General features: G+C 41.4%; 1 protein-coding gene across 2 annotated transcripts in view; it reads left to right on the top strand.

Annotated features, from left to right (window-relative positions):
* The window catches only part of rdgC (retinal degeneration C), a 560,018-nt gene that overhangs the window by 446,445 nt on the left and 98,408 nt on the right, over positions 1–15,165 (top strand). For both annotated transcript variants that reach the window (XM_083134220.1, XM_083134221.1), the window contains exons 11-12: positions 2,780–2,965; positions 6,891–7,146. In XM_083134220.1, the coding sequence (XP_082990346.1) occupies positions 2,780–2,965; positions 6,891–7,146 (442 nt within the window). The remainder of the gene's footprint in view (positions 1–2,779; positions 2,966–6,890; positions 7,147–15,165) is intronic.

The following is a 15,165-nucleotide window of genomic DNA, read 5'->3' as shown; positions in this document are numbered from 1 at the left end:
CAAATAGATGCCAAGTCCCATAGAAGATTATACTGACCCTGGGTCCAGACGCCAGAGCCTCGTTATTCTGCAAAATGCAGTCCAGGGTGTACGACGTGGAAGTGAATGATTGAATAATTTAAGACAAATAAAATAATAGTGTTAGGATCCTGCACATTACGCTGTGAAATGACACTATTTACAGCGGCAAAATTACATGTATATTTTGGGAAGGAGGTTGAACCGATCACTCCTCGGGTATGTATCCATAGTCCAATACATATAGAGCCCCAATCCCATTACTCAGTCACTCAATCACTGATACAAATGTTTCCCACGAAGGAAGGAAATGCCGAGAAGATTAAGAAATCACTCTCACCCCTTTTTTAAGAGTAAAAATGCTCTTTTTTGACGTCCCTAACATCACTAGTTTCCAGGTGGAAATCCTACATTGTTTCTCATAGATCAATATCGCTCAGATGAATCAATTCCTAGTTAGAAAACGTGCTTCAAACAAGAGTGACATCTGCATAAGACGATTCAGTCCAGATCATTAAAATTAGATAGAATGAAAACCACAAATGCTAATGACATATACCTTTTTTTATTTTGAAGATAAAACAATGGCGTATTTTGAACAATATGTTGTTCAAATGTCCTTTCTGCTTCGGTGGGTGGAATGGATTCTGAATGTCCAATTTTCCAGCACGTCTGCACACATATTGAGCGGTATAGCCTCAATGGTTCGTTCGATGTTCCGTTTCACGTCACGAACTGTGCAAGGCTTAGTCTCATAGACCTTAGATTTGACATAACCCCATAGAAAATAATCCAGGGGGGTTAGATCATATGATCTGGGTGGCCAGTTCACACACCCTTTCTGGACAGAACTCGTCCGGGAACTTTTCCTGCAATAATTCCATTGTTTGGCGAGCTCCGACACAGGCGATGATCATTAGACTTAAGTTCTTGTGTCAGTTGCACTTTATAAGCTTTTAGGTGAAGATCGTGACGCAAAATTCGCCATGTTGTCATCTGTGAAAGGCCGAGTTGTTGCGAACGCCGTGAAACAGATAGGTTTGGATCGTCCACCACGGTCTGGCTTACCGAAGCGATATTCTCAGTTGAACGATCGACTTGACGATGGACAGATGTTGGCTCGTTTGCTACTAAGCCTGTTCGTTCAAATTTCTTTACGAGGCGGTAAATATGGCGATCTGTCGGTCGATTATGTTGACCATAAATTCCTCTCAATGCACGAAATGTCTGTCGAACTGAACACAGGTTTGATAATAAATTCGAATAATTTCTGTGTGTTGTTTCATTGTGTATCTCTCCATGATAACTTGCCACAGACTACTGCACACAGATGTCACAGTTCCATCTCGTCATTCCAGTCAGTGTTGCCATAACACTCTTTCAAAGTTCTGACGTTCAATTTGGTACACCCTTTATATTCGTACTCGATACGAAAATATCTACATCGCATCTGTTTAAATAAAAAGTTTAGAGGTATAACAATTATTTCGAGTTTGGCATGTTTGTTATTGACCATGGAAACGGACGTTGCTAGGGAACTTAAAGAAATGTTATTTTCACCACGAAAACTACGGTGAGCGAGTTATACTTAAATTTTTGTATTTTAACATTTGAGCGTTAGAATTATTACAGAGGCAAGGTAGGAATTTGCAGAGAATAACGGAAAACAATTATTTTTCAATTATGTTTAAAAATGTGAAAATGACATAAGAAATATCGGTGAATATTACTTTTTCAATTTAGTTTCATTTTGATTTGATTTTACTTCGCATTTCTGACACTTTTGGCTAATCGCGAAGATGAGGATGCGTAATGATGTGATGACATTGATGAAGTTACACTCACCCATGCCCAGGCCGGGATTCGAACACGGGACCGCTGGCATCGCGCTGTGCTTACCACTACGCCACGAAGGCTGGTTTTCAATTTATTGTCGCTATTGAATTCGTTTATATATCATTACTTGCCCAATTTATTATTAAGAAAATAGACAAGAATATTTTGTATATTTGTACCGTAACGCAATGTTAATACTGCGTTGGGATCGAACTAGAGACCTTTAGATTGTATTAGGTAATGTAGTTATTTATTCATCATTCCTCCTTCAGATGGTTATCACTCGCTTGACCTAAATGTGATCTATGCGAGAGGTTACATTCAAAGGGTTGGCAAAATAATTCACATGTACAATAATTCAATTTCTGTACTCTCCATGACTGAACCGATATGGATTTGTTAAAAAGGATATTACTTGCCTCACAATTGGATGAAGGTTATTCCATAGATTGTCCTCTCAATAATGGTAATTGACACACATCTGACCTTCCTGTCAGAGTTCACTCTCCTCATGCACCCCTGTTAAATAATCGTCCCTCCAACTTCCTTGCTCTATCCCGTCCACTCGCCAACTGTCCATTCTCTCTCTCTCTCTTCCAACTCTCATGCAACATAAACCTCTCAAGTCAATAACCTAACCTTTGCCTGAATACATATTCCGCATTCCTTTCTCTATGACTGCTATATTAGAGCCCGCTCACACATAACGTTACGTTCTAAACTTATTCAAATATTCGAACGTACTTACTCGTTTCCCTTCCTTCAATAATACGTGCTGAAATTTTCAAATACATTAAGAGCGAAGGTCACGTCTGCGAGGGCACAAGACATGGTCAAATGCCACGTCGAAAGTGTGCGAGTCAAAATATAAAATGTAATCAAAATAATATAAATTGTTCAAGACTGTATATAATTTCCATTGCAGGTGTTTGACCTCCTATGGAGCGACCCACAAGGGGTGGAGGGATGTGTGCCAAATACCCTCAGAGGTGCGGGTACCTACTTTGGACCAGACATAACGGACGTCTTCTTGCAGAAGTACAACCTGACCCTTCTTGTAAGATCCCACGAGTGCAAGCCGGAAGGATTCGAGATTATTCATTCGGGAAAGGTAAGAATATAGCAATAACAGTATGTTTATTGAGCATGTGTAACTACACAAGCTGCTTGTTCCATACCTAAACAGAAAAATGCATTTTTATTCATTAGCCCAACGTTTAATGCATTGTTTGCTTTTATTCGTTAAGTTCAAATGGATTAGTATACTTTCTATGCATTTTTCTGTTATCCTTATTGATGTTGTTCTTGTTAATTGTTCTAGAGATCTGAAACGTTATCTCGGACAATTGATGAATTCAACAATTGAATACGTTATGCAATATTATATGGTACATTCCAAAAAAAAAAATGAATTACATTTAAACCAACAAAAAAATGTCGATGTCATAATCTCTTGCCCCTCTTCCCACGAAATAAGGTTCTTAACCCGTCACTGGTGAAAATTTTGGAAACTGCTGTAATATATATATAATTATATATTTAAAAAGCGAGATAATTCAAGTATGGTAAACATATAACTACCTACCTGACACTTTGCGTAATAGTGCCCTCCAATCGAGGTAACGTCGTATCTTTCGAGCGATCATGTCGACTGACTGTGCTGTTGCAAGAGTCCTTCGAAAGGGCGATCAGAAAATATCAATGAGCTATTCAAGCCCCTAGAGAGCAAATTATTTTCATCTTGCCATTTGAAATACCTGCTCCCTGTGTATCGGTAGCCTTTTCCTCTCCGCTGCTGTGAATGTGACAACCAGGTGTTCAAATACGCCTCCCAAATGGAACGGCGAGTTCTGATTGGCGGAGAACAAGGCACGTGCTGTTTCCAGCGCCTCTCCCTGAAGCACTCACGTGATGGCTGCCAAGGTATTTCAGCAGACAGAGTGGTGGGAGCGGTACCAGGATAAACCTTCTATAGTATATCCCCAGCTCTTTACATACAGGGTAATCCAAAGTACGGCTTTGCAACAACGTTGAATGCTCCCTTTAAGGACGAAATATGAGGCAATAAGATATTTTCCGTTCTTAAGGCTCGTACCAGTGTACAGCCTTCACGGTGCAATTTAAATTGAAAATAAAAGGACATAAGATTTTAAAAACTCATATTTCCAACAATTTTCCTGTGGGACCAAACTTTTCCTGAGTTATTCTCCACCCACTGACCCAGTTGTCCATAAAATAATTATCGATACGACGCCAGAAGGGTCCCGGGTTCGAATCCCGCTCAGGCTTGGTTGTTTATGAATATCCATTCATCAATTTCATCACTCATCCCCATCTTCGCAAATTAGCCAAGGGGCACAAAACGCAAAGTAAAATAAACTAAATCAATCAATCGATACGACGCCAGGGGTCCCGGGTTCGAATCCCGTCCTGGGCATGTGTGTTCTTTGTGAGTGTCTCTCTCTATCAATTTCATCACATAATCACTTATCTTCATCGTCGCGATTAGCCAAAAGTGGAAGAAAAGCGACGCAAACAACAAAAATCTAAACAAATCCATTAAATGATAGACGTAGGATGCCTGAAGCTGACCACTGAGAAAAAAATCACAACTATCCGTTATAAAATCTCTAGTTACCCCATTGATCCAGTTCCAGATATCTTCTATAATTTCCGGTTTCGTCATCAGGAGTATCTAATTGGTTTCCATCTCATTTTAAAGCCAGAATGAAGTCCTACTAACGAACGAACTGCGGGGGAAAAAAGTGTTCTAGTGTTTTTCAGTGTTGATATTCGAGTGGTGGAAAAAAGATGTAAATTTTACTTCAAAGGTTTCTTCTGTTCATTATTGGAACTTTTGAAAACAAAATATTAACGAAGGTATTCCAAAGAAAGGGAAACAGCTGTTCCATGATTCGAGTTACCAATTACGCCCGAGGGAAAACTGAGTGAGAAAATAACGCGCTGACACATGTAACAAAGAGAAGTTTGTTTCTTTCGACTCTCACACTGACGATTGTCAGTGTTTATCTTCCTCCCTCCCTCCGTCCGTCCTTCAACTGTCTCACTCTTTCTCTCTCTACTTCCCTCTCACTGTCTGCTGCCTTCCCTACTCCCACCCCTTTTCCTACTCTTCATGTTGTTCCCCTCTCTCGTTCCCTCTCATCACCACCGCTCTCTCCTCATCCATCCCTTTTCCCTGTTTCCGCTACTCCCTCTTTATCTTTCACAATACATTTCTTCTTTCTCTTTTTATAACTCGATACTTCATTGCCTTACTCTCCTACTCCCACTTCATCTTTCATTAAACACTTCTTCTTTCTTCTTGTCTCTCACTGCTACATTATCTTTCTCCCCTACTCCGCTTTATCTCTCTTATACATTTCTTTCTTTCTCTTTCATATCTCTCTGCTTCATTATCTTCCTCGACCAATCCTTCTTTACCTTCATTATGCATTTCTTCCTTTTTGCCTCCTACTGCTTCATTACCTTTCTCTCCTACTCCCACTTTATCTTTCATTATACATTTCTTCCTCTTTTTTCTGTCTACCACTGCTTCATTATCTTTCCCCTACTTCCTCTTTATCTTTCATTATACATTTCTTCCTTTCTCTTCTTGTCTCACTGCATCATCTCTACCTCTAAAACCTCTTTATCTTTCATTACACATGTCTTCCTTTTCTGTTCGTCTCTCTTTCTCTCCACTATCTTTCCACCTTCCCTTTTATTTTTCACTTCTCCATATTCCCCTTTCTCTATATATATTCTTCTTTGTCTCTTTCCCTCTTCCCTACCCTCTTATCTTCCTCCCCCTCCCCCTCTCTCCCTCTGCCTGTGTGAGAGAGGTGCAAAGAGGAAGCTATTCTTTTTCTCCCTCGCTTGTCATCTTTATTCCGCCGTCCTTTAATGTCACCGGGACGAAACTCAATTGCGATTGCGTCGAAAGCGAAATAATTTCCTCCGAAATTCATTGAACAAGGCATGAGGCGAAGGGGTGGGGGGCGGAGCCCGCGTCAAAGAAAGGAGGACTCGCAAACAGAATAAAAAGTTCTGCATCTTCGAAGCTCCGAGGACACTCTTCCTCCTTTCTTCCCTCAGGAGAGAGAGAGAGAGGCCGAGTCCATAATGCAATTTCTGGAGAGTCGACGCATCACGGTCTCCGCCGAAATGTATATAAAGTTTCTATTTTTTCCCTTTCTTTTTCAGAGGAAATGTATTTTTTGAAAGACTACACGGGAATTTCTTTCTTCTCATAATGTATACCGGAACAAGGCGGAGGTAAGCTCTACGACACCAGGTGCCAGACTCTGTGATGTAGCTAACCTGGCGCGTTTCAAAGTCTGGGATGGATGGTGTAAATCCTGAAGAAAGCACAGTGGCGGATTAACTACTTATTCGTTTTGGGGTGATATTTCTTTTAGCAATCATTTATTAAGGGCTTATTGTTAGTTTTACTCGATAGCGGTTCTTTAATTTTAGACATTTCTGGAGGTGATCACTTAAAGTTGGATGATTCCGGAGGCGACCGCTTGATTTTAGAAGTTTCGGGATTCGAACGCTTAATTTGAGACGTTTCTGGAGGGACAGTTCAATTGTAGACGTTTTCGGAAGCGTTCGCTTGATTTGAGTCTTTCTGGAGGCGATCGCTCGATTTGAGACTTTCGGGAGGCGATCGCTCGATTTGGGACTTTCGGGAGGCGATCGCTTGATTTGAGACGTTTAGGGAGGCCATCGCTTGATTTGAGACGTTTAGGGAGACGATCGCTTGATTTGAGATGTTCCTGGAGGCGATTGATTGCTTTGACTTTCAAAATGGGCTTTACAATTTTCACTCTTCAGTTGTGTAAGAATGGGATACAACTCCCTCTCCCCAAATGTCAAAAGCTTCTACTGCACCTCATTATCTATTCTGGAAAACCACATACTTTACGTGACGTCATTCCAGAGCGACCAATGCTGTTCGTTATGCCTGATGAACTCACCTGTCATCTACCATCCTTGCGGCTATGCTGATGCCATTTCATTCTTCTTTTCAGTGCATAACCATCTTCTCCGCTTCCAACTACTACGAAGTTGGCTCCAACAAGGGCTCCTACCTGAAGCTGGTGGGCCCTCGCCACGCGACCCACTTTGTCCAGTACATGGCCGTTGTGTCCCAGACGAGGCGGCTGACCATTGGCCAGCGGGTGGGGATAGTGGAGACGTCTGCCCTTCGGGACCTCAACACGAAGATACATTCCTGTCACAAGGAGCTCATGGAAGAGTTTCACAAATTCGACGCGGAAAAAACGGGTAAGTGAGCAACTACAGTTTGTGTAGTGTCATATGCTTGGGGTTAGGTTCAATGAGCAGTGTGTGGTGTAACTCTGGTGTACAATGTTCAGCACCCAATGACTGAAGGTTATAGTTTCTAGTACGTAGGAGACGAAAGAGCAGAACACTTAACAAATGAAATATCGAAGACTCAGCTGTCTATCATACAGGAGAGTTTGATTAACTCAGGAATCAACAAAGGAAATTTTGAAGTTTCAGCTGTCTATCATACACGAGAGTTTGAATTTAAATTAAATTTCGAAGACTCAGCTGTCTATCATACGGGAGAGTTGAAATAACTCGGCACTCGTCGAATGAAATTTCGAAGTTTCAGCTGTCGATCGTACATGATAATTTGAATAACTCAGCACTCAACAAATTAAATTTCGAAGACTCAGCTGTGTATCATACGGGAGAGGTGAAATAACTCAGCACTCGTCGAATGATAGTTCGAAGTTTCAGCTGTCGATCGTACGTGAGAGTTTAAATAACTCAGCACTCAACAAATTGAATTTCCAAGACTCAGCTGTGTATCATACGGGAGAGGTGAAATAACTCAGCAGTCGTCGAATGATAGTTCGAAGTTTCAGCTGTCTGTCGTACGTGAGAGTTTGAATAACTCAGCACTCATACGGGAGAGTTGAAAAAATTCCGCACTTAATGAATGGAGTTCAAAGTTCCAGCTTACTAGTGTACACGGTGTACGTGAGAGTTGAATTAACTCAACACTAAACAAAGGTTAGAAGTTTCAGCTTTCTACCACACGTGACGTTGTGGCTATTCCAACGCGCTACGACGCCATGGTTCCAATCCCGGTCTGGGCAGGGGTGTTCTTTGTAAGTATACCTTCATCATAGCACTCATGCTCATCTCTGTGATTAGAAAGTTTCAGAGAAGCGACGTAAAATAAGCTCCTTCAATCAATCAATGCTGCATGTGCGAGTTAAACTAACTCAGCATTCAGCAAATGAACGTTCGGAGTTCAGCTTCCTATGTAGGCTGTGTACGTAGGAGATGAATTAACTCAACACTCGACGAGCGAGGGCGCGAGGTTTCAGCTTCCTGCTTCACGTGAGAGTTAATTTAACTCAGCACGCTACGAATTGAAGTTCCAAGTTTCAATGTACCACCGTGCACGACAGTTGAAAAAAAAAAAAAAGAACAAATCATACAAAAAGTTTCATACTCTCTTTGATACAGTTTCACACCCATACAAATACACAATTTCACAAACTTACCTCAAGGCAAGTGATCCATAAGGAACAAAAAAGTTCCTGAAGATTGGACGACGTTGTCCATTCGAGTGTGCAAACAAAGAGAGGATGATTCTCTGTTATTCAGCTCGTGGCATGCCAGGCGACTGGGTACGTGGAGGGATTACGACCTCGGTTTGGAACATGATCTTCTACGTCCATATCCTGGAGCGAATTTTCGCTGTAATCAATATCTGGGAATTTAACGAGAGATGGATTAGCGGAGGCGTTTCCAAAGAGAAAGGATTTAGTCTTGAGTCTGATGGGGAGACGTTCTCGACCTGCCAAGTTGAATTTCCTCTCCACACTATTAAAAAAAATGTGAGCTTAACGGTGTCACCGTAACATCTACTGGTGCTTCACCGTAGAATAATTCTACACTATTTTCACTATAAATAAGAGAAGCGTGAAATCAGTGAACCCAGCTTGTTTGTTTGATTTTTCATTCCCCTTTCTCCCACTTCTGGCTAATCTTGACAATGAGTACAGAATGGAAAGGACACCCATGCCTAAGCCGGCATGATAACCACTCTGCCACGGAGATCGGCTTGAACCCAACTACTTTGAAGTCACTTTTAGAATATCAAGTATGACAACAACAAATAATAAAGGTATTTTAGGATTTTTGCAAAATGTCTTGAAGATGGCCTGGAAGCGAGTCTTTCGAATTATACTTCGACTGCAGCGCCAAATACGATCAGTAGATAAAACTAAGAACAAATGAATCCGGAACATGGCTTACGATTATGCTAAAAGAAAGAAATCGTTATTCCCGTGGTTTGAATTCTCACAGTATTTTCATAAGTTATCATACTTACATTTCCACACAATAGAAGAACTACAGCCAACAACTGCCTGACTTTCGACTTCCATGGTTTCAAACAAGTGAACAGCAAACGAACGAGTGAAGTAAGCAAGTCTGCATTGTCGTGTACTGCAGGGGCGGGTTCGATTGTTTGTTTAATTGTCGCTTTCGAACTGCACTAGGTGACGTCACTCCAGACAAAACCGTACTTAAAACCTACTTTTCGGACTGTTCGGACAGAGCCTCAGTTTCGTAAGTGGGCACACTGATACTACAACGGAAAACTAACTCCTGGAAAGATGCAAAGAGTATTTTGCTAATGCATGTACACGAATCTTAACTTGCCGAACAGTGGGACATTACAAAGTGCTTATGATGCCAAATTGTTGTTGTTTCTATGGGTTAGTTTACGGCGTAACCTGTCTAATATCCTAGTTACCGGTGATTTCACCGTAATATTACGGTCAACTATTATTTCTGAAGCACTTAGTACAGGTTAGAAATTCATATCTTATGAACTAGTAGATATAGAATTGATTGAAATGAAGATTGCGGGTGCGTCAGCACTGAGGCCATTTGCATACTATATACGGGGACCAGCCTCTTTCCGTAGTTAAAATCAACATGTCCCTCTTACCTACTTAAAAGCTGGGGATGTAGAGAGACACAGCCCATATAAGGATAAAACACAGGACAACACGCAATCCTACAGAGGATTATACTGACTGCAGGTCAAGATGCCAGAAACTTGTTGGGCTGCAAATCTGGTGTTACTGGGGCGTAGTAAGTAGAAGTTAAACTGACATTTGGGTGACTTATGCGATACCCTAGTAGATACAGGATAACAAGTATTGTCAGTGTATTTCCCAAAGTTTCGCTAGCCATCTTAAAACGTGTTGACCAACTTTACTCAAACGTAATACGAGACAAGTTCTCAAAGGTGAACCCCAAGTAAGTAGCTCAATTCTGCAAAAAAAAATTCAAGAAATTTGTGTCCTACACCCTTTCTAACCCTTGTCCGTCCTGAATCGCACGTTATATTTCAAAGTTTTGACTACCAAATCTTAGTTGAAACGATAGCCTAGTGCGCTTAGAGTGCTGTTTAAACTCCAAACATGCAATCTAGAGAGAGATTTTAAAGAATAAGCTAAATTTAGAGCGCCCACAACGTATGGAGAATTGGTTATTCGTCCGCCATCTTGAAACTAGTTTCGTTCGAATGCAATACCACATCAGTACTTCGACGTATTTATATGCTGTAAAAACGTCAGATCAAAATTTGTAATTCTTCGTCACTTGCCGTGATCGCGATATTGTTCACTTGAACTGACTTCACTTAATTTAAATTTATGGCCTCAAATGTACTTTGAATTTATTTCTTTAATTTTTCAAAGTGTGGGTTAGACAAAGCTTTGAAGATGTGAGGATTCTAAGCATGGACCTCTGGTGTCGTTTATCAAATACTGACATTTCATTGGTTGTACCGGGCCTCGCCGATAGCGTAATGGTAACGTTGTCGCCTTGTAATCAAGGGGTCCCGCGGGCCTCGCCGATGGTGTAGTGGTAACGTCGTCTCCTTCCCCTACAGCACACACATATCCAGGAGACGTCTAATGGACGTCTTCTGGATATTCGTGCCGAGATTCTGGACGTCCATAGCATGTCCAGGAAGGATGTGTTTTGGACATTTTGTTGCTCATTTTTTTATGTGTGTAGGACATTCTGCATGTGTTTTGGACATTCTGCGGATCATTTTTGGATGTGTTTTGGGCATCCAGTAGATCAGTTTTGGATGTAATTGGAACACGAACATTCTATGGATGACTTTTGTTTCGGACAAGGGTTCACGTGATAGGGACAATATTTGGATGTTTTTATTTCATTGTGGATAAGGATATATTCTGGACTAAAATTGTACCTAATCTGGACATTATGCTGATCTTTTTCGCAAATACTTTGGATACGAAAAGAACATTCCTGGACTAGATTTCCACATATTCAAGACCTCGAGTACACACATGCTTATAACAAGTACTCCACTCTCTCTCTCTCTCTCTCTCTCTCTCTCTCTCTCTCTCTCTCTCTCTCTCTCTCTCTCTCTCTTTCTCTCTCTCTCTCTCTTACTTACTCACTCACTCACACACACACACATACGGGCACTTACGCACACAAATTCGCATACACGCATTTACACATCCGAGAAGTACTTTGTATTCACAAGCATAAGGAGAGTATGGAAAGCTTACTCTTCACTACCACGCAAGACAAGGTCCTCATGCAAACTGCGGTTGTTTTTGAGACGAGGCCGTTGTGTTTGAGACGAGACATAAAGAGAGCCTCGTGGCAACTTTCACTTGCTTGGCGAGCATGCGCGACTCGCTGAAAAGACAATGAGCCTACGGACAACTCAATTCCTGTGGTAGATGTTTTTAATGTACAGTGGTGGAAAAAAGTTCTTCCCCATAAGACTTTAATGGCAGTAAATAATGCCGGAAAGGTAGGCAACACACATTGCACCTTTAGGTGATCGGGTGATTCTGTCTGTCTCAAGGAGCAACTCGTCTTTCATGCAATAGCCAACAGACACAGGAAATGAAGGAAAGTCACGTGACATCAGGTGGAATGTTGTTCGTCATAAAATCGACTTTTTTCAAGCCAGGTCGCAGAACCGCCAAGAGTTATAGCCGATGTCCGAAAATGATTCCCCTAAAACCGTTTAACGAAACGCTAAAATAATTCTTGCCTTAATTACAAAGGCTACTATACTATTTGTGCCGCGGTGGCTCGGTCGTTAGGGAGTTTGATTACCATGCGAGAGATCTGAGTTCGATCTCCGACTGGGGAGAATTGGAATTTTGTCCACCTGTTCAAGTTGCTCCGGCACCCACCCAGCGTCGTATAAAGTGGGTACCTCCAGGAAACTTGGGGAGGGGGGGGGTAAAGGCGGCCAGGGGCGTGGTGCTGATCACATTATCCCCACCTTCGGCCGTAACAAGAAAGTGTGGGACCCTAACTCCGCACCTCCTACACGCCTTCATGGCTTGCTGTAAAGCACAAGGTAGCACTTTGCTTTTTCATTTTTTATACGTCCCGATTTTGTCGGAACAGAAATTTCCAACTTCTACGTGGACTTTCTTCCAAGTTCCGTAGGGATGTGAATAGGCTCCAGTTTTTCTTGACACAATTCATCCATGTTATATTTCGTTATAAAAACCACGGCCGATATCCTGTGTGTGTGTGTGGGGGGGGGGCTATAATTCAAACATGTGAGGTGATACTTTTCTCACTACACCATTCTCCGATTCTTCGTATCAGAAATAAATCTTAATTCCACACACTGAAAATGTTGCACTTCCTACATCTTATCATGCAAATATCTAGCAGCAAAGTAATGTGTAGGCACATAGTGGTTCGGATACCATTTTAAACTGTAGGTGCATTCCCGATTAGTCTTACTGTGCATAAAGTGGATTTAAGACACCAAATCAACCAACCAACACAATCCCGTTATCGTCCAGATTATCGAAACCTTCGTCGCGAATAACATAAGCAGGAAGACAATGTGAAATTACCGAACAGAAACAGAACCTAGAACGGCTAGATTAGATTAAATCGACGATACAGCACGCGTTCTGTAATGAAGAAGAATACGAAAGTTGAAGGACCTCGATACACACACACACACTTTTCCTCCCCTCAATGGTAAGATATCTTTCTTGCAGAGAAGCCTTTACGTAGGCCTTCAAGGACACGACGAGAAAGTGTTTTACATGCAATGACGGGACCAAAACACGGGTCTAGTTTGATATGAAAGCTGTGTTCCTCCTTATTTCGTACGTCATTGATAACAGGAACACGGCCTCGTCTGCAAACCCTAGTTTCGTAGAGCAGATGCCTGTTCGCCACCCTTTGGTTCCGTGACCTTCGCTCGTAGTTAACAAGACTGAATGACTCACCAGATACCTGTTGCCTGTGAGCTTATACAGGAATATATATTTCGTTAGCGTCTGTAAGTATTGTTTCATCTGCAGTTAGGTCAGTTAACGTTCGAATTGTTTCCTAATGGTTACGTTATTTATAAATTAATTCTCGAGAGTGAGCTTTCTATCTATTTGTATGGGGTGGGGGGGGGGGGAGTATACAGCCTGCATGTATTATTTTTTTCCTGAAACAAGAAGAAATTCCAAGACAAAATAGGAGTCGTAGAAGAGTACTTAACAAAAAAAAGAAGAAAACGAAAATGTAAATGTTTAAATAAATTATTGCATAGATCGAGTGAATAATATTTTCTCACGGGGCCTCCTCGATGGCGTAATGATAACGTCGTCACCTTATAATCTAGGGATCTCGGGTTCGATACACGGTGGATGCACGTAGTAGTTTGTATGTTATTTTAAACTGAAGGTCCAGTCCAGATTAGCTTATCTGTGCAGAAAAACTAAAAAAGAAATTGTCACAGTGTAAGAAAATTTCATGTTCAACCACATACAAAAGGGAATAATTTATTCCATGTTGGAGTTCACATTTATAGCATCTAACCAACACAATTATGGATCGCAACGTATTTTCTCAGATCCATTTTAATTATACGTGCATGATAAAATAACAGAAGTTGAGGAAAGAGAAAGCCAAGCGAAACACAGATGCCTTCTCCAGAATTTCAAATCTCGTTACGTAAGGTTCTGGGTTGAAGTCCCGGGCAGGCATGACTTTCTTGTTCTTGCCCTTTTATCTGCTCTATTTCATCATAAATCGTCGTTATGGTTTACCTACAGGGGAAGAATAATTACAATAATTGCCAATACAAAGCCAATAACGAACAGAACAACAACTCAATTAGGAAGATGTCAAGAAAGAAACAAGACTTTACAGTGTCTCCGTCTCTCGGTTTCTCGAATTGAAAATTGCTCTCCCGTTCTCTGTCTCGGCTAGTTAAATATAGAAATCGAAAAAGTATGTGAAGATACATATATTTCATATATCCCGGTTTTATAGGAGATTTCGTGAGAGATACTCTTCGATCATGTTTATTTTTATTAGTTTTGTTACGTAACATCACTTTTCTTCCTACTCGCGGACGAGTAACCATTACATGAAATTACTGACGAAATTCTCAAACACCTGTGTCAAGGACGATACTCAAATCCGGGAACTTTGGTGACGAGATGGAAGGTTGACCACTTAATGAGCTTGCCCACCGAGTCGGCTTAATGTTGCTTGTGTCAGGTAATTCGAAATAACTGCCAATATCCAACATTCATTATCATTTGTTTCATAATTTATCTTATTGATGTTATTAACCTGAAGTCGAAGAAATAGGTGAAAGCAATAATGAAAGATTGAATGTCTATGATGTTACTTCGTGCCGAATAATAAAAAAGAAGAAAAGTAAAGTGCTCCCCTGTGCATAGCACCACGCCATGGAGGCGAATAGGGGGTGTGGGGGTAACGCCACACACTTTCTTGATCCGGTCGTGAGTGGGGGTGATGTGATCAGCATCACGCCCCTGACCGCCTTTACCCCCCAGGGTTTCCCCCAGGTACCCATGTTATTCGACGCTGGGTAGGCGCCGGAGCCGCTTCCAACGTTAGAAAAGTTCCCGGATTTGAACCGGCCGGGGATCGAACCCGGGACCTTGAGCATGGTAGTCAGACGCGTTACAGACTATAATATGACGTGATATTATTATATGAATATATTAATAATATACTATGTCTAGTCATTCCATTGATTGATCCCAATTGATAATGTCCACTCCTAACCAACCTCCGTGGCGGAGTGATTAGCACAGCGCGCTACGACAGCATGGGCCCGTGGTTCGAATCTCGGCTTGGCCATGGGTGTTCTTGGTGAGTGTCCGTTAATCAATGTCATCATATCATTACTCATTAGTCATCTTCATCGTCGCTATTTGCCAAAAGTGAAAGAATAGCGACACT

This window comes from Lepisma saccharinum, chromosome 13, assembly GCF_977018435.1.
Source record: "Lepisma saccharinum chromosome 13, izLepSacc3.1, whole genome shotgun sequence".
Taxonomy (NCBI): Eukaryota; Metazoa; Arthropoda; class Insecta; order Zygentoma; family Lepismatidae; genus Lepisma; species Lepisma saccharinum.
The sequence above is the reverse complement of the archived record's forward strand: the minus strand, read 5'-3'. Positions and strand labels throughout refer to the sequence as shown.